Source organism: Bombina bombina, chromosome 4 (genome assembly GCF_027579735.1).
Source record: "Bombina bombina isolate aBomBom1 chromosome 4, aBomBom1.pri, whole genome shotgun sequence".
In the NCBI taxonomy this organism is placed as follows: Eukaryota; Metazoa; Chordata; class Amphibia; order Anura; family Bombinatoridae; genus Bombina; species Bombina bombina.
The window spans coordinates 993,950,982-993,978,143 of NC_069502.1; the positions used below are offsets into that span (position 1 = coordinate 993,950,982).

A 27,162-nucleotide genomic window follows, 5' to 3' on the forward strand; every position below is an offset into this window, starting at 1 on the left:
AACTTGCACTGCTGATTGGATCAGCGGCACTTTCCCACTCAGACCAGAAGTCTTTTCCCTTTAATAGATTAGAGCATGTAATTTTTTTTAACTATAATGGCCCTAAAAAAAAAAAAAGTTTAGATTAACATTAAAGGGACATTATACACTAGATTTTTCTTTGCATAAATGTTTTGTAGATGATTCATTTATATAGCCCATAGTTTTTTTTTTTTTTTTTAAATGGAAGTTTTGCTAATTTTTTAACATTTATCTGATTTTCAGACTCCTAACTAAGCCCCAAAGATTTAGGAGAATACAGACGTTTACCTACTCCAGCTTGCTCCTGTTTGTGTAAAGGGTCTTTTCATATGCAAAGGAAGGGGGAGGGGGGCTGTCTGATATTTCCCACTTGCAGTGGGTGTTCCAGTAACCTTTTAAACAGAGCTAAACTGGAAGCTTCTAAACGGTTTTATACTGGATTTTTTATATCACTATCTGTGCATATTTATAGTAGTGTCTATTACATGCAGTTATATGAAAATTGGTGTATACTGTCCCTTTAAGACAAGAAACCAATAGACTTTTTAAAGCATACATTTTTTTTTACTGTATAGTAGTTAGGAATATTAAAGCACTTAGAGATGCAACAAAAGGATAAATGTAAACCAAGTTTATTTTGATTTTTAAGTAGTAGTGTTCTTAAAGCACTACAGCATGGTAAACAATGTAAATTAGTACAAGTCATCTCAAAAGCCAGAGTTTTATGAGTTGTTAAAAAGATGCAAGCCTATTCTAACAGGATAAATATTTTTTTTTTAACCATTTCACTTCTCGTTAATGAAGGCTCACAAATGAGCAACACTCCTCATTGAGGAAAACAAAAAGCTGTTGTCGACAAAGCGACAGCACACACACAAAACAAAAACTGTGTAAAAATAACTAACTGTACTGTGTTCCCATAGTTTCTGAAGACGGTTTACAATGGGATGATATGCACATGATCTTGCCGCAAAAGTTTTTTTTTAATTCTATCCAAATTGCAGATCGTAGTCTAACCCATTTCAACCCTCCCTCCCAAGGGGAAAAAAATAAAAATAAAATAATGTTCAGAAATGCAGCAATGCCATACTTGTCAATTGATGTTGTCAATGAAATTCCTCCTAGCCTGTCATAACTAATATTTGGTATTTTCTATTAGGGGATATGCTTCCACATCAGACATGTAGGTTCAAAATTCTCTCACCCCCAGAGCCATAAAATTGGCATGAAGGAGGGGGGAAAAAATAAAAAGCCTTAATTCTTAACTTCATGCAAACCAAAAGATGACCAAAGCTTTAAACAATGGAAGGATATTTCACAGAAAATTTCTTATACAAAAAAGCATAATAAGAAAAAAGGGCCACTAGGTGACAATTTACAAATTGGCATCATTTTGGTCAACGATAATCCAAGTGACGTTTTTCCTGAACAAAAGTTGATGTTCAGAGGGAGGAAGTTTACTATACAACTTGGCTTCTAAAAACTAATCACACATTTCTTCAGGAATTTCATGTGGATTAAGTATGCCTGGAACAGACATCTGAAGTTTGTGTTTCTCTTCTTGGGCTTGTCGAAGAGCAGTTTCTCTTTCTTCCAGGAACAAATCTGAAGTGTCTTCGCCAGCATATTCCTATATAAAGGAGGGGAAAAAAGTGTAAACTAAAAAGGTTTAAAATATATATTTTTCTGATAATAGGCAAAACAATAAAATATAACCCATTAATTTTGCCAATTTAAAAAAAAAAAAGATCCTTTATTTTGTGTTGAGGAATTTCATTCAAATAAGAGGGACATGTCCCTTTGTATGAAGCAGGTAATCCCACTATATATATAAAATCCCATCCAATGTACAGTGTTACCCTCCTGTGGACATCTGCCTGGGTGCAAACATGCAATAAATATTCCTGAACAAACGGCCGCACTCTCAGGTCTTTTGGTGAAAAAAGTAAATACTCTTTAATGGAACGTTTTCGGGGAATTCCTCCCCATCATCCGCATGCTGATGATGGGGAGGAATTCCCCGAAAACGTTCCATTAAAGAGTATTTACTTTTTTCACCAAAAGACCTGAGAGTGCGGCCATTTGTTCAGGAATATATATATATATATATATATATATATATATATAGATACATACACACACAAACACACATATATAGATATATATATATAGATAGATACATACATACACACATATATAGATACATACATACATATACATATATATATATATATACACACACATACACATACGTACATACACACAGACACATACATATATATACATATACACATATACACACACGTATATAAAGTTTAACAGATTACCTTTATTTGTACAAGAAAATCCCTAAGGTGTTCTTTAAAAGCAGGAATATCCTGGTTTAAACTGAAGAGACCCGTCACAAATAGTTTAACTTGAGCACTAAAGAGAAGGAAAAAAAGATACATTTTGTTACAACCATCTAGCAAATATGCACAAGATTATAAAAGAATAATGACAACTGATCATCATAAAGAAAAGAAAATATGACTGAGCAAAGGATGCAAAACTGTTGAAAGCTTGGAATAGGTTAAATAAATTCATGAGGTAGAAGACAATAAATGGGAATTTACAGCAATGCAAAAGATTAGTAACAGTAATATGAAGAGACCAAGTGTGTACATTCAATTTTTTTTTTCCTAAATAAGAGGTAAATCAATGTTAAATTAACTTATTAGGTTCCATAAATTGATTTCTTTCATGGTGGTGAGAGTTTACGATCCATTACTCCTGGGAATTAACCTTTCCTACCACTAGGAGGCAGCAAAGATTCCAAAACCCCAAGAAATTTATAAAAACCCCTCCCACTTCACCATTACCTCAGTCCAACATATGGCCAAGCACAAAGAGGAAGGAAAAGTAATAAGCGCCAACAATATAGGAGCAGGTAAAAAATGTGTGGGGAAAAAAAAACGAGTGGTGGAGTCCACAATCCATTACTCCTGGGAACTGATACACAAGCTGTGGAGTCCACGAGCAACAACAGGAAAGGGTTGGATCTAAAAAACATTTTTTCACTGAGAAACTAAATACACAACCCAATCAGATTAAAAAAAAAAAAAAAAAAACGCAACAAAAAAACAACCAACAGGCAAAATTAAATCAACCTGAGACAACTGGCTGAATGACACCCTACCAAAGGCTGCCTCAGAAGAATAAAAATTAAAATAGTCAAAAAAAAATATGCAAAGATGACCAAATGGCTGACTAGCAAAAACAGAAGTTATGCTTACCACATAAATTCCTTTCCTTCCGGATATGGAGAATCCACGGCTTCATTCCTTACTGTTGGGAAATACAACACCTGGCCTCCAGGCAAAGACACCCCAGCCAAAGGCTTAAATATCCCTTCCACTTCCCCAGTCATTCTGCCGAGGGAACAAGGAAAAGTAGGAGAAACATTAGGGTATAAATGGTGCCAGAAGAATAAAATAGGGGACCGCCCATAGACAAAAATTGGGCAGGGGCCGTGGACTCTCCCCTATTCGGAAGGAAAGGAATTTATCTGGAAAGCATAAATTATGTTTTCCTTCCTAAGATAGGGAGAATCCACAGCTTCATTCTGTACTTTTGGGAAAACTATACCCAAGCTCCAGAGGACACTGAATGAATAACGGGCGGGAACAAAAAGGAAGGGGTGGATCCTATTCTGAGGTCCTTCGTAGCCTGTAGATAAAAACTAAGGGCCCGCACAACATCTAAGTTGTGCAAGAGACGCTCTTAATGAGGAGGATTAGGACAGAGAAAAGGAACAAAGATCCTGATAAAAATCTCTGTTCCAAAACAACCATAGGAAGAAAACCAAACACGGTACGAAGAACTGCCTTATCTGTCTGAAAAACGAGATAAGGAAAGTCACACAGCAAAGGGTTAAGAAACCCTTCGAGCAGAAGAAAAAAGCTTTCCAAGATAACATCTTAAAATCTATGGAATACATAGGCTCAAACAGAACCTGAAGAAAAAAAACTTTAAAAAACAAGGATAAGGCTCCAAGGGAGCAACTGACCTAAACACAGTCCTGATTCGGACCAGGACCTGATAAAAAGATTGTACATCCGGCACGTCCGCCGCTCCTGGGAGGAAGGAGAAGAATGCCAATTTGTAACCCTGGAATACTATACCTACAGCTCCTTAGGTATCTAGGACAACTCGTATCTAGGCATGATAAAAACTGAGATAGACTGCCCCCCACAGGATCCGATCCTGGCTCGGGGCAAACCCCACATGCTCATGAGTTAGCTGCGGGTTTCTTAATTACTACCCTTTGACCCAAAACTGACTGGATATCCAAGAGGACTTAAACGCTTCTGCTTGGAAGACAAAAGGGAAAGACTTCCTGGAGTTACGAAGGAAGCAATAGAAATAAAGAGTGGCCAAACGACCTTTCTCCTGGATCTCCTCATGGAGTCCTCCAAATGGAATCAGACAAGGCACCGCACCAAAAAAGATGCCTCACTTGTCCTTATAAGATATCTATCCCTTATATGGATTGAAAATCTCTTAACCAGAAAAACAATGGCCCCTACTACTTTAAGCACTCTGTGCCATGAAATTTAAACGAGACAGCTTATCACTAACAGGAGATGGGGGAAAGAGGAATCCTTGCCTTCTCCCATACCTGAGAAAATTATCCTAGCCCGGTCGAGAACAGGAAAAAGTTTCAGACGAGTCCTAGTATACATTAAATTTACTAGATGTTGAGGATCTACGACAGGGGAGCCAATATTTATCCAGTAGCCAACCCCTCCTAAATAATACAAAAGGAGTTCAGGCTTGATCTGAAGAGAACTACTTCAGCACTAGATGAAGGAATTATACTGTCCGAATAGGAGCTTAAACCCTCAGATGCTACTGACTATCCTCCTCAGACTATAAGGAGAAAAAAGTTTAATAGCAAGCGGAGCAGAAACCTTACCGAGTAGATAAATTTCCTCTTGCGATATATGCCTTTAAGATAGGTAAGGCAGGTAATGCCACAGATACCCGAAGGTACCTGGGCAGACAAGTCTGCAAGCAAATAACTCCTCCAGGAGATTGAGAGGAACCACAGGGCACTGCATGTGACGCCATACAAAGACTTGGGACATCTGGAGAGAAAACTGTGGCATAGCCTAAACAACAACATACAGGAAGACTAATAATTATCTTGGAAATTAAATTATTAAAAATAATTAAATTGACACTTTAAGATAATATGAACTACTTAAAAAAATCTAAATATATTTGGGAACATACCTCTGTTGCAATACTGTAGCCAAATAAATGTATTAATTGGATATAATTTATATAAGAAAGTGGAACTTATGTAACTCACACAATGGATTCACATATGTAGGGGGAAGAAAAAATTCCGACCCTAATTGCTTTATGTTTTTTACTGCTTATGGGAAAAATGAATAATAAGCCAATGTAAACATCATTATTTAGTGACAGTTTAAAAATGGGATGTTCGTTAAGGGCTATCCCACAGACACACACTGTTCCATTCCTTTGTTTCACAGAGCGAGTACATAGAGCAAAACATTGAGGCAGTCAGAAACAAGCTGGAGAACGAAGCGGAGTAGCAAACGAACACTCAAATGCCTCAAAAATGGAGCTGCTCCGTAATGAAGACAGAAGGCGTGGCCAAAAATCGGCACGGAAAGAGCTCTATTCCGTCGACTAACTAGTATAAGGAATCTTCTAGGACTAAAGAATTTATCAGATGTGTTACCATCCCAAACCAGTCTAACACAGTATAACACAAAACATTGGCACCCTTGCACAGCTCCTCTAATGTTAACCAACTACGGAGCTGGGGATTCACCAGAGAACTCATTGCCAATACCTCAGATACTATGCAGAACCACAGAAATGGCGCAAATACACTTAAAAAAGGAAGCAGGAGCTTTAGATCCTAACATTCCCTGAATCATATTCCCTATGAACTAGGGAACTTTAAATAACGTATAATTAAATACAGCATATAAATCTAGCCCAACTGGGAGATAACTCACTCCTTGTTGTGAAGGATAACAGTCTCCATGTCACATGCATGATGTGCCTGCCACTGCCGTAAGGATATGTCCCATTAATAGCAGAGGGTTTTAACCCCTTCAGTGCCAGCCTTCTAGCCCCAGAAAAATAAAAGGCACTTACCTGCATTCTAGTCGTCCGGCAGTCAGACGACTCACAAAGTTTGAGAGGACGCCGCTCCTCACAGAGACCTGTGTAAAAAGAGTAAGCTTACTCAGGCTTTCTATACCAGGGCATCAACATGTTAGGAAAACGCAGAAAAGCACACTTTACAAGTTACTAAATGCTTTAAAGCCACCACAGCCCTGCTGAAGAGAATAACGTGGAGTACAGCTAGACGCAGATTGTGATGGAAGGCCAGAGCAATCTTGCCCAGACTTCAAAATAAAAAAATATTGATAGAAGAATCTTTATCAGGACACCTAATTACTTCACCTCTTCCCTGTACTAGAGGCAAAGAGAATGACTGGGGTTTGTGGGAAGGTAAGTGATATTTAACAGCTCTGCTGTGGTGCTCTTTGCCTCCTCCTGCTGGCCAGGAGTGATATTCCCAACAGTAATTATTGATGATCCGTGGACTCACCGTGTTATTAGAAAGAAAATTAGGACCCTGTCCTTTAGGTTTATTTTTCTTATCCTGTGGTAGAAAGGCACCTTTGTCCCCAGTGACCGTGGATACGATTGAGTCCAGGCCTGGACCAAAAAGAATCTTCCCCTTAAAAGGAAGGGAAAGTAGTCAAGATATTGAAGTCATGTCCACTGACCAAGACTTCAGCCAGAGTGCCCTACGGGCTAGAACAGAAAAAACGGATGTCTTGGCATTCAGGCGAATTATCTGCACAGATAAAATAATTAGCTACCCTCAAGGCCTTAATTCTTTCCTGAATCTCCTAAAGGGGAGTTTCCACCTCGATCATCTCCTATAGAGAGTCGCACCAATATGTAGCAGCTCCAGCCACCACAGCAACTGCCGCTGCAGGTTGAAACAAATACCCCGTGTGATGAAACAGCTTTCTTAACAGAGTTTCTAGCTTCTTATCCATGGGCTCCTTAAACGACGAACTATCCTCAAGCGGGATAGTAGTGCGCTTAACGAGCATGGAGATAGCTCCATCCACCTTAGGGACGGAACCCCACAACTCCAATTGCAAGTCCGGAACCGGGAACAATTATCTTAAAGGAAGAAGACGGGGAAAAAGATCGAAGCCTCTTCAATTCATTATTAATATTTTCCATCTTTATGGGAACTGGGAAAGTCTGTGGCCCTACCCTGTCCTCAAACCTTATCAAGTTTAGGAATAGAAGGTTCCTCAGGTAATTTAGGTTCTGGAACCTCTAAAGTAGCCAATGCTCAATCCTAAATCTAAAGTCTGGTTCCTCCGCAGCCGGAGGTTTAGAGGCAGCAGATTCTGAGAACCCTTCTCCCTAAATAATCAAATGCACATAATCTTCATTCTTTGACCACCTTCAGCGGACGCAAAGACAAGACTTAGGTATTGGTGAGGTGGGTTTTATAGAGTTCTTGGGGTTTGAGAATCTTTGCCTCCTCCTAGTGGCAGGGAAGGATAATTCCCAGGAGTAATGGATTGTGGACTCACCACCTGTATGAAAATTTTTTTTTATATAGACTGCAGTTTTACTTCAACCCTTACTGGATTAACAACTAGAAAAAGCAATTTATACTTGCTGATAATTTTATTTCCTTCGGGCTGATAAGAGTCTATAGCTTCATAATATGTGGGCTATGGACTCATTAGCTAAGGAGAAAATAGAGACTTCTATGATCATCCTAATGATTTGTGTCCTGCAGCCATATGAATTAATTTTATGAAAAAGGAGAATAAGAGGTGTTAACTTGGAAATGTTTTTACTTCTATTAGAAGCGTTTTAGCAACATGCAAATCACAAAGTCAGAGAAACCTCTATGACTAAGCACCAAGAGTTCAATTTCCATACCTTTAGATTTGAAATCCTGATGGGAAAAAACGGACCTTGAAACAGAAGGTCCGGCCTTAATGGAAGTGGCCAAGGTTGGCAACTGGATATCCGAACAAGATCCGCATACCAAAACCTGTGAGGCCATGCTGGAGCCACCAGCAGCACAAACGATTGTTCCATGATGATTTTGAAGATCACTCTTGGAAGAAAAACTAAAGGCTGGAAAAATATAAGCAGGTTGAAAACACCAAGGAAATGTCAATGCATCCACTGCTTCCGCCTGAGGATCCCTGGACCTGGACAGGTACCTGGGAAGTTTCTTGTTTAGATGAGAAGCCATCAGATCTATTTCTGAAAGACCCCACATCTGAACAACCTGAGAAAACACATTTGGATGGAGGGACTACTCCCCCGGATGTAAAGTCTGACGGCTGAAATAATCAGCTTCCCAATTGTCTATACCCGGGATATGAACCACAGAAATTAGACAGGAGCTGGAATCCGCCCAATCAAGTATCCGGGATACTTTTTTATAGCTTAAGGACTATGAGTCCCATCCTGATGATTGACAAATGACACAGTTGTGATATTGTCTGTCTGAAAACAAATGAACGGTTCTCTTTTCAGATTTGACCTCTGTTAAAGAGCCCTGAAAGTCGCACGGAGTTCCAAAATATTGATTGGTAATTTCGCCTCTTGAGATTTCCAAACCCCTTGCACTGTCAGAGATCCCCAAACAACTCCCCAACCTGAAAGACTCATCTGTTGAGATCACAGTCCAGGTTGGACAAACAAAAGAGGCCCCTACAACTATACGATGGTGATATCCTTGAAAAAACCCTGCACCATTGGTTTAGCACACAAAGCTGGAGAGGTCTCATATGCAAAAGGAGATCACGTCTGATGCTGCAGTTATGAGACCTAAAACTTCCATGCACATAGCTACTGAAGGGAATGACTGAGACTGAAGGTTCCGACAGGCTGCAACCAATTCAAAACGTCTTGTCTGTTAGAGACAGAGTCATGGAAACTGAATCTATCTGGAAACCTATAAAGGTGACCCTTGCCTGAGGAATCAAAGAACTTTTTAGTAAATTGATCCTAAAACCATGTTTTGGAAGAAACAACACTAGTTGATTCGTGTAAGATTCTGTAGAATAAAAAGACTGAGCTAATACCAAGAAATCGTCCAAATAAGGAAACACCACAATATCCCGCTCTCCGATTACAGAAAGTAGGGCACCAAGAACCTTAGAAAAGATTCTTAGAGCTGTCGCTAGGCCAAAAGGAAAAGCGACAAATAGGTAAAGCTTGTCTAGAAAAGAGAATCTCAGAAACTGAAAATGAACTGGATGAATCAGAATATGAAGATATGCACCCTGTTAGTCTATGGTGGACATATAATGCCCTTACTGAAATAAAAGGCAGAATAGTCCTTAGAATCACCATTTTGAAAGTTGGTACTCTTACATAATGATTCCAAAAATGTTCATTCAGAACTGGCCTGAATTCATTTTCTTCTTTGGGACAATGAATAGATTTGAATAAAATTTCCAATTGGAAATAGATTCCTTGGGGGAAGAAATAGGTTTCTGTTCCTTATTTAGTCAAAAGAAACGAAAACTGTTAGAAGCTTTAGATTTACCCTTAAGTCTTATCCTAAGGCAAAAAACTCCCTTCCCCCAGTGACAGTTGAGATAATCAAATTCAACTGATAACCAAATAACTTATTACCTTGGAAAAAAGAGATAGCAATCTGGACTTAGAAGTCATGTCAGTATTCCAAGATTTAGGCCACAAAGCTCTTCTAGCTAGAATAGCTAAAGACATAGATTTAACATCAATTTTGATGACAAAAATGGCATCACAAACCGATTAGCATGTTGAAGCAAGCGAACAATGCTAGACAAACCATAAACCAATTCTTGTTGCGCTAATTTTCCAACCAAAAAGTTGATGCAGCTGCAACATCAGATAAATAAAATGCAGGCCTGAGAAGATGACCCGAATATAAATAGGCTTTCTTTAGATAAGAATCAAGTTTCCTATCGAAAGGATCTTAAAAAATAAGTACTATCTTCCATAGTAGTACACTAAGCAAGAGTAGATAGCCCCATCAACTTTGGGGATCTTTTACCAAAACTCCAATGTAACTGCTGGCAAAGGATACAATTCTTTTTTTTTTTTTTTTAAAACCTTTAAAGAAGGAATAAAAGTACCACCAAGCCTATTCCATTCCTTAGAAATCATATCAGAAATAGCATCAGGAACTGGAAAAACCACAGGAGGTTTATAAACAGAATTTAAACGTTTACTAGTTTTAATATTAAAATATCCAATATAATCAAAAAATATCCAATATAATCAACACTTCTTTAACAAAGAACGAATGTACTCCATTTTAAATAAATAAGTAGATTTGTCAGTGCCAATATCTGAATCAGATAGATCATCATCAGAGGAGGATAATTCAGTATGTTGCCAGTCATTTGAAATTTCATCAACATTATGAGAAGTTTTAAAAGACCTTTACATTATTAGGTGGTGGAAAGGCAGACAACGCCTTCTGAATAGAATCAGCAATAAATTCTTAGAAATTCACAGGTATATCTTGTACATTAGATGTTAAAGGAACAGCAACAGGCAATGTACTATTACTGATGGACACATTCTCTGCATGTAAAAGTTTATCATGACAGCTAATTACAAACCACAGCTGGAGATATAATCTCCACAAGATTACAACAAATGTACTTAAACTTTGATAGAACTGTTATCAGTCAGCAGGGTTCCAACAGTGATTTCTGAGACAGGATCAGATTGAGACATCTTGCAAATGTAAGAGAAAAAAACAACATATAAAGCAAAATTATCAATTTCCTTATATGGCAGTTTGAGGAATGGGAAAAAAATGCAAACAGCATAGCACTCTGATAGAGAAAAAAAAGGCTAGAGGCATATAGGAATGGGGTTTAAAATAATGAAAATATTTGGCGCCAAGTATGACGCACAAACAAACAGAGAACATTTTTTGGCACTAACAACATCCGGAAATGACACTCGCGTCATTTAAGACGTTACCTTGTGAAAGGACTCGGCGTCGACAGACACACCGGAAATGACGAATTTGCGTCATCGAACGTAACTTCGCCCCAAAAATATCTTGCGCCAAAAATGACACAATATACTTTGGCATTTCGCGCCCTCGCTAGCCTAATTCATGCCGTCGAAATTAAAATGACAGTCAATTGAAAAAAAGACTATACACCCCAGGCAAGAAATACATTTTCCTAAAAAAATGCATTTCCCAGATATGAAACTGACAATCTGCAAAAGGAAATGTACTTATATTTGCCATGATTCAGGTTTCAGTATAATACATATATTTAGAACTTTATATAATTACATAAAGTGCCAAACCATAGCTGAGAGTGCCTTAAGTAATGAAAAACATAATTTATGCTTACCTGATAAATTCCTTTCTTCTGTAGTGTGATCAGTCCACGGGTCATCATTACTTCTGGGATATTAACTGCTCCCCTACAGGAAGTGCAAGAGGATTCACCCAGCAGAGCTGCATATAGCTCCTCCCCTCTACGTCACTCCCAGTCATTCGACCAAGGACCAACGAGAAAGGAAAAGCCAAGGGTGAAGTGGTGACTGGAGTATAAATTAAAAAATATTTACCTGCCTTAAAAACAGGGCGGGCCGTGGACTGATCACACTACAGAAGAAAGGAATTTATCAGGTAAGCATAAATTATGTTTTCTTCTGTTAAGTGTGATCAGTCCACGGGTCATCATTACTTCTGGGATACCAATACCAAAGCAAAAGTACACGGATGACGGGAGGGATAGGCAGACTCTTTATACAGAAGGAACCACTGCCTGAAGAACCTTTCTCCCAAAAATAGCCTCCGATGAAGCAAAGGTGTCAAATTTGTAAAATTTGGAAAAAGTATGAAGCGAAGACCAAGTTGCAGCCTTGCAAATCTGTTCAACAGAGGCCTCATTCTTGAAGGCCCAAGTGGAAGCCACAGCTCTAGTAGAATGAGCTGTAATTCTTTCAGGGGGCTGCTGTCCAGCAGTCTCATAAGCTAAACGAATTATGCTACGAAGCCAAAAAGAAAGAGGTAGCGGAAGCTTTTTGACCTCTCCTCTGCCCAGAGTAAATGACAAACAGAGAAGACGTTTGTCGGAATTCCTTAGTTGCCTGCAAGTAAAATTTTAGAGCCCGGACTACATCCAGGTTGTGCAGTAGACGTTCCTTCTTTGAAGAAGGATTTGGGCATAAAGAAGGAACAACAATCTCTTGATTGATATTCCTGTTAGTAACTACCTTAGGTAAGAACCCAGGTTTAGTACGCAGGACTACCTTATCCGAATGAAAAATCAAATAAGGAGAATCACAATGTAAGGCTGATAATTCAGAGACTCTTCGAGCCGAGGAAATAGCCATTAAAAATAGAACTTTCCAAGATAACAACTTTATATCAATGGAATGAAGGGGTTCAAACGGAACGCCCTGTAAAACATTAAGAACAAGGTTTAAACTCCATGGTGGAGCAACAGTTTTAAACACAGGCTTAATCCTGGCCAAAGCCTGACAAAAAGCCTGGACGTCAGGAACTTCTGACAGACGTTTGTGTAACAGAATGGACAGAGCTGAGATCTGTCCCTTTAATGAACTAGCAGATAAACCCTTTTCTAAACCTTCTTGTAGAAAAGACAATATCCTAGGAATCCTAACCTTACTCCAAGAGTAACCTTTGGATTCACACCAATGTAGGTATTTACGCCATATCTTATGGTAAATCTTTCTGGTAACAGGTTTCCTAGTCTGTATTAAGGTACTAATAACTGACTCAGAAAACCCACGTCTTGATAAAATTAAGCGTTCAATTTCCAAGCAGTCAGCTTCAGAGAAGTTAGATTTTGATGTTTGAAGGGACCCTGTATCAGAAGGTCCTGTTTCAGAGGTAGAGACCAAGGCGGACAGGATGACATGTCCACCAGGTCTGCATACCAAGTCCTGCGTGGCCACGCAGGTGCTATTAGAATCACTGATGCTCTCTCTTGTTTGATTCTGGCTATCAATCGAGGAAGCAACGGGAAGGGTGGAAACACGTAAGCCATCCTAAGTCCCAAGGTGCTGTCAGAGCATCTATCAGGACTGCTCCTGGATCCCTGGATCTGGACCCGTAACGAGGAAGCTTGGCGTTCTGTCGAGACGCCATGAGATCTATCTCTGGTTTGCCCCAACGTCGAAGTATTTGGGCAAAGACCTCCGGATGAAGTTCCCACTCCCCCGGATGAAAAGTCTGACGACTTAAGAAATCCGCCTCCCAGTTCTCCACTCCTGGGATGTGGATTGCTGACAGGTGGCAAGAGTGAGACTCTGCCCAGCGAATTATCTTTGATACTTCCATCATAGCTAGGGAGCTTCTTGTCCCTCCCTGATGGTTGATGTAAGCTACAGTTGTGATGTTGTCCGACTGAAACCTGATGAACCCCCGAGTTGTCAACTGGGGCCAAGCCAGGAGGGCATTGAGAACTGCTCTCAATTCCAGAATGTTTATTGGCAGGAGACTCTCCTCCTGACTCCATAGTCCCTGAGCCTTCAGGGAATTCCAGACGGCACCCCAACCTAGAAGGCTGGCGTCTGTTGTTACAATTGTCCAGTCTGGTCTGCTGAATGGCATCCCCCTGGACAGGTGTGGCCGAGAAAGCCACCATAGAAGAGAATTTCTGGTCTCTTGATCCAGATTCAGAGAAGGGGATAAGTCTGAGTAATCCCCATTCCACTGACCTAGCATGCACAGTTGCAGTGGTCTGAGGTGTAAGCGTGCAAAGGGTACTATGTCCATTGCCGCTACCATTAAGCCGATTACCTCCATACATTGAGCCACTGACGGGTGTTGAATGGAATGAAGAGTGCGGCAAGCACTTTGAAGTCTTGATAGCCTGTCCTCTGTCAGGTAAATCTTCATTTCTACAGAATCTATAAGAGTCCCCAGGAAGGGAACTCTTGTGAGTGGAACGAGTGAACTTTTCTTTTCGTTCACCTTCCATCCATGTGACCTTAGAAATGCCAGTACTAACTCTGTATGAGATTTGGCAGTTTGAAAGCTTGAAGCTTGTATCAGAATGTCATCTAGGTATGGAGCTACCGAGATTCCCCGCGGTCTTAGTACCGCCAGAAGAGCACCCAGAACCTTTGTGAAGATTCTTGGCGCTGTAGCCAATCCGAATGGAAGAGCCACAAACTGGTAATGCCTGTCTAGGAAGGCAAACCTTAGGTACCGGTAATGATCTTTGTGAATCGGTATGTGCAGGTAAGCATCTTTTAAATCTACAGTGGTCATGTACTGACCCTCTTGGATCATAGGTAAAATTGTCCGAATAGTCTCCATCTTGAACGCTGGAACTCTTAGGAATTTGTTTAGGATCTTTAAGTCCAGGATTGGTCTGAAAGTTCCCTCTTTTTTGGGAACCACAAACAGATTTGAGTAAAACCCCTGTCCCTATCGTGGAACTGGATGGATTACTCCCATTAACAAGAGCTCTTGTACGCAGCGTAGAAAAGCCTCTTTCTTTGTCTGGATTGTTGACAATCTTGACAGATGAAATCTCTCTCTTGGAGGAGAGTATTTGAAGTCCAGAAGGTATCCCTGAGATATTATCTCTAGCGCCCAGGCCTGGGCGAAGAGAGAAAGTCTGCCCCCCACTAGATCCGATCCCGGATCGGGGGCCCTCAATTCATGCTGTTTTGGGGGCAGCAGCAGGTTTCCTAGTCTGCTTGCCCTTGTTCCAGGACTGGTTAGGTTTCCAGCCTTGTCTGTAGCGAGCAACAGCTCCTTCCTGTTTTGGTGCAGAGGAAGTTGATGCTGCTCCTGCTTTGAAATTACGAAAGGAACGAAAACTAGACTGTCTAGTCTTGGCTTTGGCTTTGTCCTGAGGCAGGGCATGGCCTTTACCTCCTGTAATGTCAGCGATAATCTCTTTCACAAGAAAAACAGGGTGAGTAGCACTCTTAATTAGTCAATAAAAGATACAGGTGCATCCTAGAAAAGTGAATATCTAACAACGTAAATAAGAGAGTAGAAACCTAAAATACAGGTAACTAAAAGTCTAGGCAAAAGAGAGCACAGCTGTATATAATGAGTAAAAGACTAGGGCGAATTCTTGAAATACAAATAAATTTAATAAAGTTACATTAAATAAGTGCATACATCCAAACATACAATCACATACATACAGGGATATAGAAGATGCATAAAAATGTCAGATGGGCCGTGCAGGGGACTGGTGCACCAGTATACAAAAATAGGCAAATGTTCGTCACTTTGCATGTATAGGTGATATATAATTGTAATCCGCAGTATAGTGCATGTCCTTAAAGATGCACAGATCAAGTGGATACAGTCTTACCCCTTCGTGTCTAAATGTACATAGTAGCGTGAGGTCATCAGGAGTCAAGGGGAGCTTACCCTCGCCGCGTCTTTTTCACAGGCATGTGTAAAGTGCAAATAGATAACAGTTCATTGGAGTACCTGTCTTTTTCACGCGGTTGCTCTACCCTGAATTGTAGCTCCTGAGACACAGAAATATCCAGATGAGACAAGGGGTAGACCACAGTCAGGCAAAGGGTCCTCTCTGTGACTGTGGTCTACCCCTTGTCTCATCTGGATATTTCTGTGTCTCAGGAGCTACAATTCAGGGTAGAGCAACCGCGTGAAAAAGACAGGTACTCCAATGAACTGTTATCTATTTGCACTTTACACATGCCTGTGAAAAAGACGCGGCGAGGGTAAGCTCCCCTTGACTCCTGATGACCTCACGCTACTATGTACATTTAGACACGAAGGGGTAAGACTGTATCCACTTGATCTGTGCATCTTTAAGGACATGCACTATACTGCGGATTACAATTATATATCACCTATACATGCAAAGTGACGAACATTTGCCTATTTTTGTATACTGGTGCACCAGTCCCCTGCACGGCCCATCTGACATTTTTATGCATCTTCTATATCCCTGTATGTATGTGATTGTATGTTTGGATGTATGCACTTATTTAATGTAACTTTATTAAATTTATTTGTATTTCAAGAATTCGCCCTAGTCTTTTACTCATTATATACAGCTGTGCTCTCTTTTGCCTAGACTTTTAGTTACCTGTATTTTAGGTTTCTACTCTCTTATTTACGTTGTTAGATAATCTCTTTCAACCCGGGCCCGAATAAGGTCTGCCCTTTGAAAGGTATATTAAGCAATTTAGACTTAGAAGTAACATCAGCTGACCAGGATTTTAGCCACAGCGCCCTGCGTGCCTGAATGGCGAATCCTGAATTCTTCGCCGTAAGTTTAGTAAGATGTACTACGGCCTCCGAAATGAATGAATTAGCTAGTTTAAGGACTCTAAGCCTGTCCATAATGTCGTCCAGAGTAGCTGAACCAATGTTCTCTTCCAGAGACTCAATCCAGAATGCCGCTGCAGCCGTGATCGGCGCAATGCATGCAAGGGGTTGCAATATAAAACCTTGTTGAACAAACATTTTCTTAAGGTAACCCTCTAACTTTTTATCCATTGGATCTGAAAAAGCACAGCTATCCTCCACCGGGATAGTGGTACGCTTAGCTAAAGTAGAAACTGCTCCCTCCACCTTAGGGACCGTTTGCCATAAATCCCTTGTGGTGGCGTCTATTGGAAACATTTTTCTAAATATCGACGGCACACCGGGTCTATCCCACTCCTTAGTAACAATTTCAGTAAGTCTCTTAGGTATAGGAAAAACCTCAGTACTCGTCGGTACCGCAAAATATTTATCCAACCTACACATTTTCTCTGGTATTGCAACTGTGTTACAATCATTCAGAGCCGCTAACACCTCCCCTAGTAATACACGGAGGTTTTCCAGTTTAAATTTAAAATTTGAAATATCTGAATCCAGTCTGTTTGGATCAGAACCGTCACCCACAGAATGAAGTTCTCCGTCCTCATGTTCTGCCACCTGTGACGCAGTGTCTGACATGGCCCTAATATTATCAGCGCACTCTGTTCTCACCCCAGAGTGATCACGCTTACCTTTTAGTTCTGGTAATTTAGCCAAAACTTCAGTCATAACAGTAGCCATATCCTGTAATGTGATTTGTAATGGCCGCCCAGCTGTACTCGGCGCTACAATATCACGCACCTCCCTCTGAGCGGGAGATGTAGGTACTGACACGTGAGGCGAGTTAGTCGGCATAACTCTCCCCTCGTTTGGTGAAATTTGTTCAATTTGTACAGATTGATTTTTATTTAAAGTAGCATCAATACAGTTAGTACATAAATTTCTATTGGGCTCCACTTTGGCATTGCAACAAATGACACAGGTATCATCTTCTGAATCAGACATGTTTAACACACTAGCAAATAAACTTGCAACTTGGAAATACAATTCAAATAGAATAATATTAAAACGTACTGTGCCTTTAAGAAGCACAGAAGATCTATGACAGTTAAAAATTAATAAATTGAAACAGTTATAGCCTCAATCCTTGTAAACAACACAACTTTAGCAAAGGTTTAATCCCATTAGCAAAGATAACAATTTCTGAAAGCAGGAAACAAATTACAGAATAAAAGTTTTTATTTCAGTCAAACTATAATTCTCACAGCTCTGCTGAGAGAAATTACCTCCCTCAAAATAAGTTTTGAAGACCCCTGAGCTCTGTAGAGATGAACCAGATCATGCAGGGAATACGAGTTGCTGACTGAAATATTAGATGCATAGTAAAAGCGCCCCTCCCCCACACACACAGCAGTGAGGGAGAACAGAAACTGACAGAAAAAACAGATTTAAGCAACTGCCAAGTGGAAAAATGGTGCCCAAACATTTATTCACTCAGTACCTCAGCAAATGAAAACGATTTTACATTCCAGCAAAAACGTTAAACATAATTTCTAGTTATTAAACAGCTTTATGTACTTCTTACAGTGTAATTCTAGTGAAGTACCATTCTCCCAGAATACTGAAGTGTAAAGTATACATACATGACATTATATCGGTATGGCAGGATTTTCTCATCAATTCCATTGTCAGAAAATAAAAACTGCTACATACCTCTATGCAGATTCATCTGCCCGCTGTCCCCTGATCTGAACTTTACCTCACTCCTCAGATGGCCGAGAACAGCAATATGATCTTAACTACTCCGGCTAAAATCATAGCAAAACTCTGGTAGATTCTTCCTCAAACTCTGCCAGAGAGGTAATAACACACTCCGGTGCTATTTTAAAATAACAAACTTTTGATTGAAGATATAAAACTAAGTATAATCACCATAGTCCTCTCACACGACCTATCTAGTTGCTGGGTGCAAGAGAATGACTGGGAGTGACGTAGAGGGGAGGAGCTATATGCAGCTCTGCTGGGTGAATCCTCTTGCACTTCCTGTAGGGGAGCAGTTAATATCCCAGAAGTAATGATGACCCGTGGACTGATCACACTTAACAGAAGAAACATACTTGCCATAAGACACCCATCCACATATAGCAGATAGCCAAACCAGTACTGAAACGGTTATAAGTAGAGGTAATGGAATATGAGAGTATATCGTCGATCTGAAAAGGGAGGTAGGAGATGAATCTCTACGACAGAACAGAAAACCTATGAAATAGATCTCCTGTGAGGAAAAACATTGCATTCAATAGGTGATACTCCCTTCACATCCCTCTGACATTCACTCTACTCAGAGGAATCAGGCTTCAAAATGCTGAGAAGCGCATATCAACGTAGAAATCTTAGCACAAACTTTACTTCACCACCTCCATAGGAGGCAAAGTTTGTAAAACTGAATTGTGGGTGTGGTGAGGGGTGTATTTATAGGCATATTGAGGTTTGGGAAAGTTTGCCCCTCCTGGTAGGATTGTACCTACATAGCTCATGGACTCTTGCCAATGAAAGAAATAAAATCTCCTGCTTATTTGAAATTCACAGTAGGTGTTAATGCATTGTCTTTATTATGCACCTGTTAATTGTGTAATTCTACAGCATTTAGTGGTCCTTTTAGAAACTTCCTGTAACATTACCAATATAATACTTTAACAGAACAGGTTTACTGCTAATGGGACAGTGTATTAAATTATCTTGAATAATATGTAAATGGAGGCATCAACCTTTGTAACATTCTCCTACCTCTGAAGAAAGGACTGTAAGACTGGGAATATACATTTAAACGTCAGATATAAGGATCAGAAGAAATGCCCCTTCGTACTTCGTAAATATATCCACAAGTGATTTTCATGACAAATTAAAACATTTTTCACACTTTTTTCTTAGGAAAACAAATATTAAAAGGACATTAAACCCAAAAATGTTCTTTCATCATTCCGATAAAGGATACCAAGATAATGAAGCAAAAATTTATAACAGAAGTTAAGAGGAAAGTTATTTGAATTGTATAATCTATCTGAATCATGAAAGAAAAATGTTGGGTTTCATGTCCCTTTATGGAGAAAGCCAACTAATGAAATGTCTTAGTCAGAATCGGAAAGCTAGAAAAGTGAGAAACTAGAGAAAGTTCTAAATCTGAGCATTTTAGGAAGAAACGCATAGCAATGGGGAAAAAAAAAAGAAGATGGTAAATGCTATGAGCTGAACATGCTGCAGAAGAGCAACTAATACTAGGGCATTTTAGTCAAGCAAAAGAGAATTCAAGCATACAGCAGTATTTTCTAGCCATGACAAAGATCAGTAGCTGACTGGACCCTTGCAGGAGCATGCACAGTCATGCAACACACTATGTGTGGGGGAGACTTACTCTTGTAGATGTGGAAATGCTGCTTTTAGAAGATTAGCGACATATTCTTGAATAAACAGCTGGTTGTTTAGTGGACTTGCTGGGTTTAATGGTGCATTTATTTTTCCTTCTTCCACTAGGTTGAACATGTATGCCAATATTGAAGCATGCATTGTTAGCCCTGTAAAGACAAATACCATTTGTTGTTATTTAGGATTATCAAAATATTTCTTATACAGAGAAAATAGATACCCTTATTTGGTGTTTCTGTAAAGGAAAGTGAAAAGCTCGGCATTTGAAGACTATTCTAGAAAAACAAATATAGTTGCTCAGTTGACTTGGTTGTAGACGACGTATACAAAATTATACATATGTAAAAACATACCAGCTGTGTGAGATGTATCTGTTACAACAGAAAAAATGTGCTGGAGAATGTCACAAAAATATGTTTGATAAAAACTCTGAGCTGCAGCCTCCTCTTGACCAACATTCTGTAATAATGTGTACAATATCTGTAATCCTAAAAAAGAAAAGAAAATATAAGGTTAATTCACAAGGTTACATCTGAAGCCACATTTCTATTTAGTGTTCCCAAGAAAATTCACTTAAGTAAATTAGATGTTTCTGTTCCCATCTTTAATTGAGAAGGATTATTCCAACAAATTATAATAAAAAGGGCACTTTGAAAATTAGATTTTGGAAACCCTGACCAGATCAATTTTAGCTACCTGTATAGATACATCAATAATAATAATAAAAAAATAATTTTGGTGTTTATTATTCACTCTCTTATTTATATTAAAGACAAATTCTGCAGAAAATACAAAATTCCATGGAGTAATCCACATCATTATCCAAACCCACTCTGTTATTGGTACTCAAGTCTGATTAAAAACATAATGCAGATTTCATAGAAAAAGAAAAGATCTAGACAACACAAAAATTCATCAACCAATTTTTTTTTTCAAAAACCTTTTTCAAGCTCAAAAGGGACATGAAAGAATGTTAAACTTTTGCATTTAAGCAGAGCTTTCCAATTTACTTCTATGAATCATTTTATCTCTTTGTATCCCTTGCTGAAAAACGTAGCGCCTTTATATGAAAGAAAACAAAAATAGGCTTAGGAGCAAGCACATGTCTAAGTACTAAATGCATAGCATTGCTATGAACACTGCTGCCATATAGTGCTTAAGGTGCATGCTCCTCAGCCTAACTGGGTATGTATTGAAAGCTTTCATAAAAAGGAGCTAAGTAATTAAAGGGATAGAATGGCCAAAATTAAAACGTGCATAAGTCCATATAAATTTGAAATAGAAGCCTTTTTGCAATATAATCATTAGCCATAATGCTTCTAGTAAAATTACTACTATTCTGTAAATGATCTTGTATTTTTTATATTGTATGAGGGCTGTGCAGCAGTATTCAAACACAGAGAGCTTGTGGCGATTCATATTGCTTCTGTATAAACGTAATTTTAAACATACAAGCTCCCGCTGACTCTCTGAGCAGGTGCGGCGCTTGAATACTGGTGCACAGCCCTCAGAGGATGTGTGTATATGCTGTAGAAAAACAGTAATAACTTAATAGAAGCTTTTTTTTCTAATATTGCAAACATGCTTCTATTTTAAATGGAAATTAACCCATGCACATTTAAACTGTAAGTTCAGGCCCCAAAATAGAACATGCTGCGATCTGCGATGTCATTGCAGGAAAAAAAGAGCAGTGCCAGTTTGAGAGGACATTTGTGCCTGCACCCTTTATTTCTACCTGTAGACGTCACTGCTCCGTTCTATCTAAATGCAGATGCAGTATTTACTGCGTTTCTCTTCACTTTCCCTTTCTGAGGTGGCTTGAGTCAAGCCTCTCTAGCAAGTGCATTAGGTAGGGAGCTTAGGCTTATTTGCTATAAGTTCTCCACAGGTGGGGCCCCTTTCTGTCTGTTTAATATATAGGTACCCTGATAAGCCTTCTGGATCTTAATGTTGAGAACCAGAGTTCCAGGTGGCCTTAACCTTGAGGCAAATATACTTTTTTGGCAGCAAAATAGAAATATGGAAGGCAAAAAATAAAATAATGTGTCAATTTTTATTTCAAAACTCTTTTTACTGGTGTACTTTTAGTGTTAACATGATAGGATATACATATGACAATAAGATAAGACAGTTCTTACCTACTTCGATTGATTTTATGTTTTGGGAACTGTACATACATTTGAATTGCTCACTCAAAGATTACGAAGTATAGAGGGTGAATATATATATATATATATACACATACACAGAGTTTTTATTTACATTGTTATTCCAATCCTAAAGGTGTTCTATTGCATTAGAAATACTGAGTGTGTAGGCATCAGAGTGTTTACTTTTTGTACACATGGCCAGATAGGTTTATATAAAAGGATGGCATACCCTGTGGCTGCATGGTCTGGTCTATGATTAAGCCGAAATGTTCAAGACCGCAACTGCCCGTGGGTCTACGCCATGTGTGTTTTCAATATAATAAAAGCTATGTTTTAGCCTTTTAAACAGTCCCCTTCCATGCTCCTATTTTGTGTTTGTCTACTTTAAAGAATACAGGATCCCCAACAGCGGTTTTGCAGGTTGGCGCTTTCTTGGAGGAAAAAGGACAAATTGACTACACACAGGAATGGTTTGTTAAACAGAATATGCTGACGCGACAAAGCCGTGAATGAATGCTGTAAATGCTGAAGGTCACAGAAGTGGAACGTTCTAGCCAGATGAAGGAGCCTGCTAAGGAACTTTAAGGAACTTTGCAGAGATGGATATGTAATCTGCAGAGTTTGCTCCCACATCTTACCTCATACAGCAAGAGTCCAGCTTTTTTCTGTCTTTTGATTATATAGCTGCTGTACTGGTAGTGGGGCAGTGGAGGGGCCTTTTTTGGTATTGTTTCAACACCGATAATGAGATCCACCTTCAAGAACCAGTATTATTAGAAGAGCTAGATCTGATTAAAGATTGAAGTCAAATATTGGACTGATGTAAATTGGAATAAAATTTTAAGTTTTCTACATAAAACAAAAAGGAAGAAAGCACAACTTTAAATCAAGGTGACTTTAAAACAAGGTAAAAAGCACATAAAACATTGCACTTATCAAATATAAAATCTGAATTGAATAATAGTCAGGACTTTCTTAAAAGTTAGTGCTGCTAAGTCCAGATGCTTTCCGGATGAAACACATTAAGGCTTTCTGTCCTACAAGCTGGTGGTAGAGAACGCAATTGACAGCACAACGGAGGAAGATCTGATGGCCTATTGATCAATGTCTATTTAATCTGTGATTAAGTGCAAAGTGTTATGCGCTTTTTGTTTACATTTTATTTATGTATTAAGGACATTACATAGAAAATAAAATAACATTGGTAGTATAGAATACAGTTATGCAAACATTTTCATCATATTTGATAAATTAACTTGTATTCAAAGATATGCAGTCCTCATTTTTTATCTCCTGAATAAGGTTGGACGCTTTTGGTCCCATTTTAACATTATGAATGAAAGCTGGGGGTTTTCCGTAAACATAATATACATGAAAATAACAAAAACACAGAATTTTGCATCTTTAAGAAGAATATTGTGATGGTATAACAAGTAAAAACGTGATGTGAAAAATAGATGCAAGTTACCAGAACTAATTGATTTTACTTAAAGGGACATTATACACTCATTTTTTCTTTGCATATATGTTTTGTAGATGATCTATTTATATAGCCCATAAAGTTTGATTTTTTTTTAAAAATCTATAGTTTTGCTTATTTTTTAATAACATTGCTCTGATTTTCAGACTCCTAACCAAGCCCCAAAGTTTTATGTGAATACCGTCAGCTACCTTCTCCAGCTTGCTCCTGTTTGTGTAAATGGTCTTTTAATATGCAAAAGAAGGGGGAGGGGGGAGTGTCTTATTTCCCACTTGCAATGGGCTTTCCAGCTATCTTTTCAACAGAGGTAAACTAAGAGTTTCTAAGTCAGTCTTTAAACCGTTTTATCATGTATTTTTATATCAGTATCTGGGCATCTTGTTCTTTATAGTAGTGTCTATTACATGCAGTTATATGAAAATGAGTGTATACTGTCCCTTTAAAGTACAACCAAACCTTTGTTGTCATATGCGGATTAGGCTTTGTTAATAGGGGTATCCGATGTTTGTTTTAAACTTCAATTATCCAGGGCTAAACCTCAAAAGATAGATATAGCAAATCCTTATGTCAATACAGAAGCAGTATCTTTACTAAACGTGAATATGCCAATCCCCCCGCCACCTCTGCCGCGGGCGGCGCAAGGAGAAACCAAACACATATACATAGTGTATGCTCTGTTTTGACTATTGATAAGACTTTTGTAAGTTACCGGATTGCCCATTGTTTGGTTTAGGTGTGGAAAACTATAAAGATAGTATAACCTACTGTTAAATACTGTTGTATAAAGTAGCCTGAAGTTCCCGCCCTGTGATTATAGCGTCTGCTTTATTTTGCTATAGGGAGTTACGCATGTGTGAACCATTTAGTTTGATTATATATAAGACATTGTTACAGTACCTTTCTAAAATAGTCATATTTTCCAACAGAAGTGTCTTAATAATGTAATTTGGTGGCAAAGTTTGTGAACACTGACTCCCTTGGCGATCTATCGACATGCTGACTGAACTGTCCCGCTGGATGGGGTCTAAATTTTAATGATCGGCATGATGATACATGCCGGGAGATCTGGCATCATGATGATACATGCCGGGAGATCTGGCATCATGAGACCAGTTGAGCTCCAGCAGTCCCCCCCCACCCAAACTCCCAAAGCGGCAACGCCATCCCAAGCTGCAGCTCTGTCTCAGCAATATGTTTAGTTGCTGTTTTCTGGGATCGATAGCGTAAAAGACAATACAACCCGCTCATCTATTATGAAGGTTGCTGTGGCTGCTTTTAGTATTGTGAACAGGGGTCTGCTTATCTCCTCTATGGGCGCCATTCTAGGTAGGTTAGCGGAAGGTAGTCTTGTCCATCAAGGCCTGCAGCATGGCCTCCAGCTTTGCAAAGTGAAAGTCTGTTTCATCGGAAGATCTGTCGAACCACATAGCTGCAGATTATTGCTGTGTTGTCGCTTTCTGTACTGCCAATTGTGCAGGTATTTAATGGTTGTGAAGGTTTGAGGAATCTTATGGTGGCGGAATAGATTCTGGACGCAATCAGCTCTGGCCAAATACCCCGGTATCCGGGGGAGGCCTTAGTCCTAGTCCGTCTCCTAGGTCATAAATACAGCAAATTAACTAGTAGAAGGTAGTAGCTGTTGATGATTGCAAAGCCAGTCGCAATTCTTATAGATGCTGTGATAGTATAACAATCGTCGGATTGCTATTTCTCTGGAGCACTGGAATAATACGGCAACTCAGTGCCGCTGCTTGGACACGCCCCCTGTGTTATGCGCTTTTTATTAATACTTTTACGTAAAACAAATAGGAAGAAAGAGCAACTCCAAATCATGTTGAAACCCACTAGTATATGTAAAGCTGCAATCCTAATTACCACCTGTGGAAGTGGGACTTAATTGCCAGAACTGCCCAAAGATTGTTTTTGGCACAGGGGACACAGCCAAGCATCCTATATTATATTGCATGTATTATTGTCTGGTTCAATAATACAATTGCATCAGTTTGATAATATCAACATAGAGTTTATTTTGTAACGCTGATTTATTATGTGTTTAGTTTTTTTTATTATATATATATATTTACACACACACCTCTTCTGTTAATGCAGTTTTTTGGGGATTTTTGAAGGAATTTACACTGTTTAGTCTTAAGAGCATGCAGATACTGGTAAAAAACATAATTTATGTAAAAACTTACCTGATAAATTCATTTCTTTAATATTAGCAAGAGTCCATGAGCTAGTGACGTATGGGATATACATTCCTACCAGGAGGGGGCAAAGTTTCCCAAACCTTAAAATGCCTATAAATACACCCCTCACCACACCCACAAATCAGTTTAACGAATAGCCAAGAAGTGGGGTGATAAGAAAAAAGTGCGAAAGCATAAAAAAACAGAATTTATGTTTACCTGATAAATTACTTTCTCCAACGGTGTGTCCGGTCCACGGCGTCATCCTTACTTGTGGGATATTCTCTTCCCCAACAGGAAATGGCAAAGAGCCCAGCAAAGCTGGTCACATGATCCCTCCTAGGCTCCGCCTTCCCGTCATTCGACCGACGTAAAGGAGGAATATTTGCATAGGAGAAATCATATGATACCGTGGTGACTGTAGTTAAAGAAAATAAATTATCGGACCTGATTAAAAAACCAGGGCGGGCCGTGGTCCGGACACACCGTTGGAGAAAGTAATTTATCAGGTAAACATAAATTCTGTTTTCTCCAACATAGGTGTGTCCGGTCCACGGCGTCATCCTTACTTGTGGGAACCAATACCAAAGCTTTAGGACACGGATGAAGGGAGGGAGCAAATCAGGTCACCTAGATGGAAGGCACCACGGCTTGCAAAACCTTTCTCCCAAAAATAGCCTCAGAAGAAGCAAAAGTATCAAATTTGTAAAATTTAGTAAAAGTGTGCAGTGAAGACCAAGTCGCTGCCTTACATATCTGATCAACAGAAGCCTCGTTCTTGAAGGCCCATGTGGAAGCCACAGCCCTAGTGGAATGAGCTGTGATTCTTTCAGGAGGCTGCCGTCCGGCAGTCTCGTAAGCCAATCTGATGATGCTTTTAAGCCAAAAGGAGAGAGAGGTAGAAGTTGCTTTTTGACCTCTCCTTTTACCAGAATAAACAACAAACAAGGAAGATGTTTGTCTAAAATCCTTTGTAGCATCTAAATAGAATTTTAAAGCACGAACTACATCCAAATTGTGCAACAAACGTTCCTTCTTTGAAACTGGATTCGGACACAAAGAAGGCACGACTATCTCCTGGTTAATGTTTTTGTTAGAAACAACTTTCGGAAGAAAACCAGGTTTAGTACGCAAAACCACCTTATCTGCATGGAACACCAGATAAGGGGGAGAACACTGCAGAGCAGATAATTCTGAAACTCTTCTAGCAGAAGAAATTGCAACCAAAAACAAAACTTTCCAAGATAATAACTTAATATCAACGGAATGTAAGGGTTCAAACGGAACACCCTGAAGAACTGAAAGAACTAAATTGAGACTCCAAGGAGGAGTCAAAGGTTTGTAAACAGGCTTGATTCTAACCAGAGCCTGAACAAAGGCTTGAACATCTGGCACAGCTGCCAGCTTTTTGTGAAGTAACACAGATAAGGCAGAAATCTGTCCCTTCAAAGAACTTGCAGATAATCCTTTCTCCAAACCTTCTTGAAGAAAGGATAGAATCTT

General features: G+C 39.2%; 1 protein-coding gene across 1 annotated transcript in view; it reads right to left on the bottom strand.

Moving 5' to 3' along the window:
• Positions 1 to 637: 637 nt before the first annotated feature.
• The window catches only part of XPO1 (exportin 1), a 443,161-nt gene continuing 416,636 nt past the window's right edge, over positions 638 to 27,162 (bottom strand). Inside the window, exons 22-25 of the mRNA XM_053712052.1 lie at positions 20,191 to 20,325; positions 19,827 to 19,986; positions 2,349 to 2,445; positions 638 to 1,651 (exon numbers count right to left, since the gene is read on the bottom strand). Coding sequence (XP_053568027.1) covers positions 1,505 to 1,651; positions 2,349 to 2,445; positions 19,827 to 19,986; positions 20,191 to 20,325 — 539 coding nt within the window. The 3' untranslated portion in view covers positions 638 to 1,504. The remainder of the gene's footprint in view (positions 1,652 to 2,348; positions 2,446 to 19,826; positions 19,987 to 20,190; positions 20,326 to 27,162) is intronic.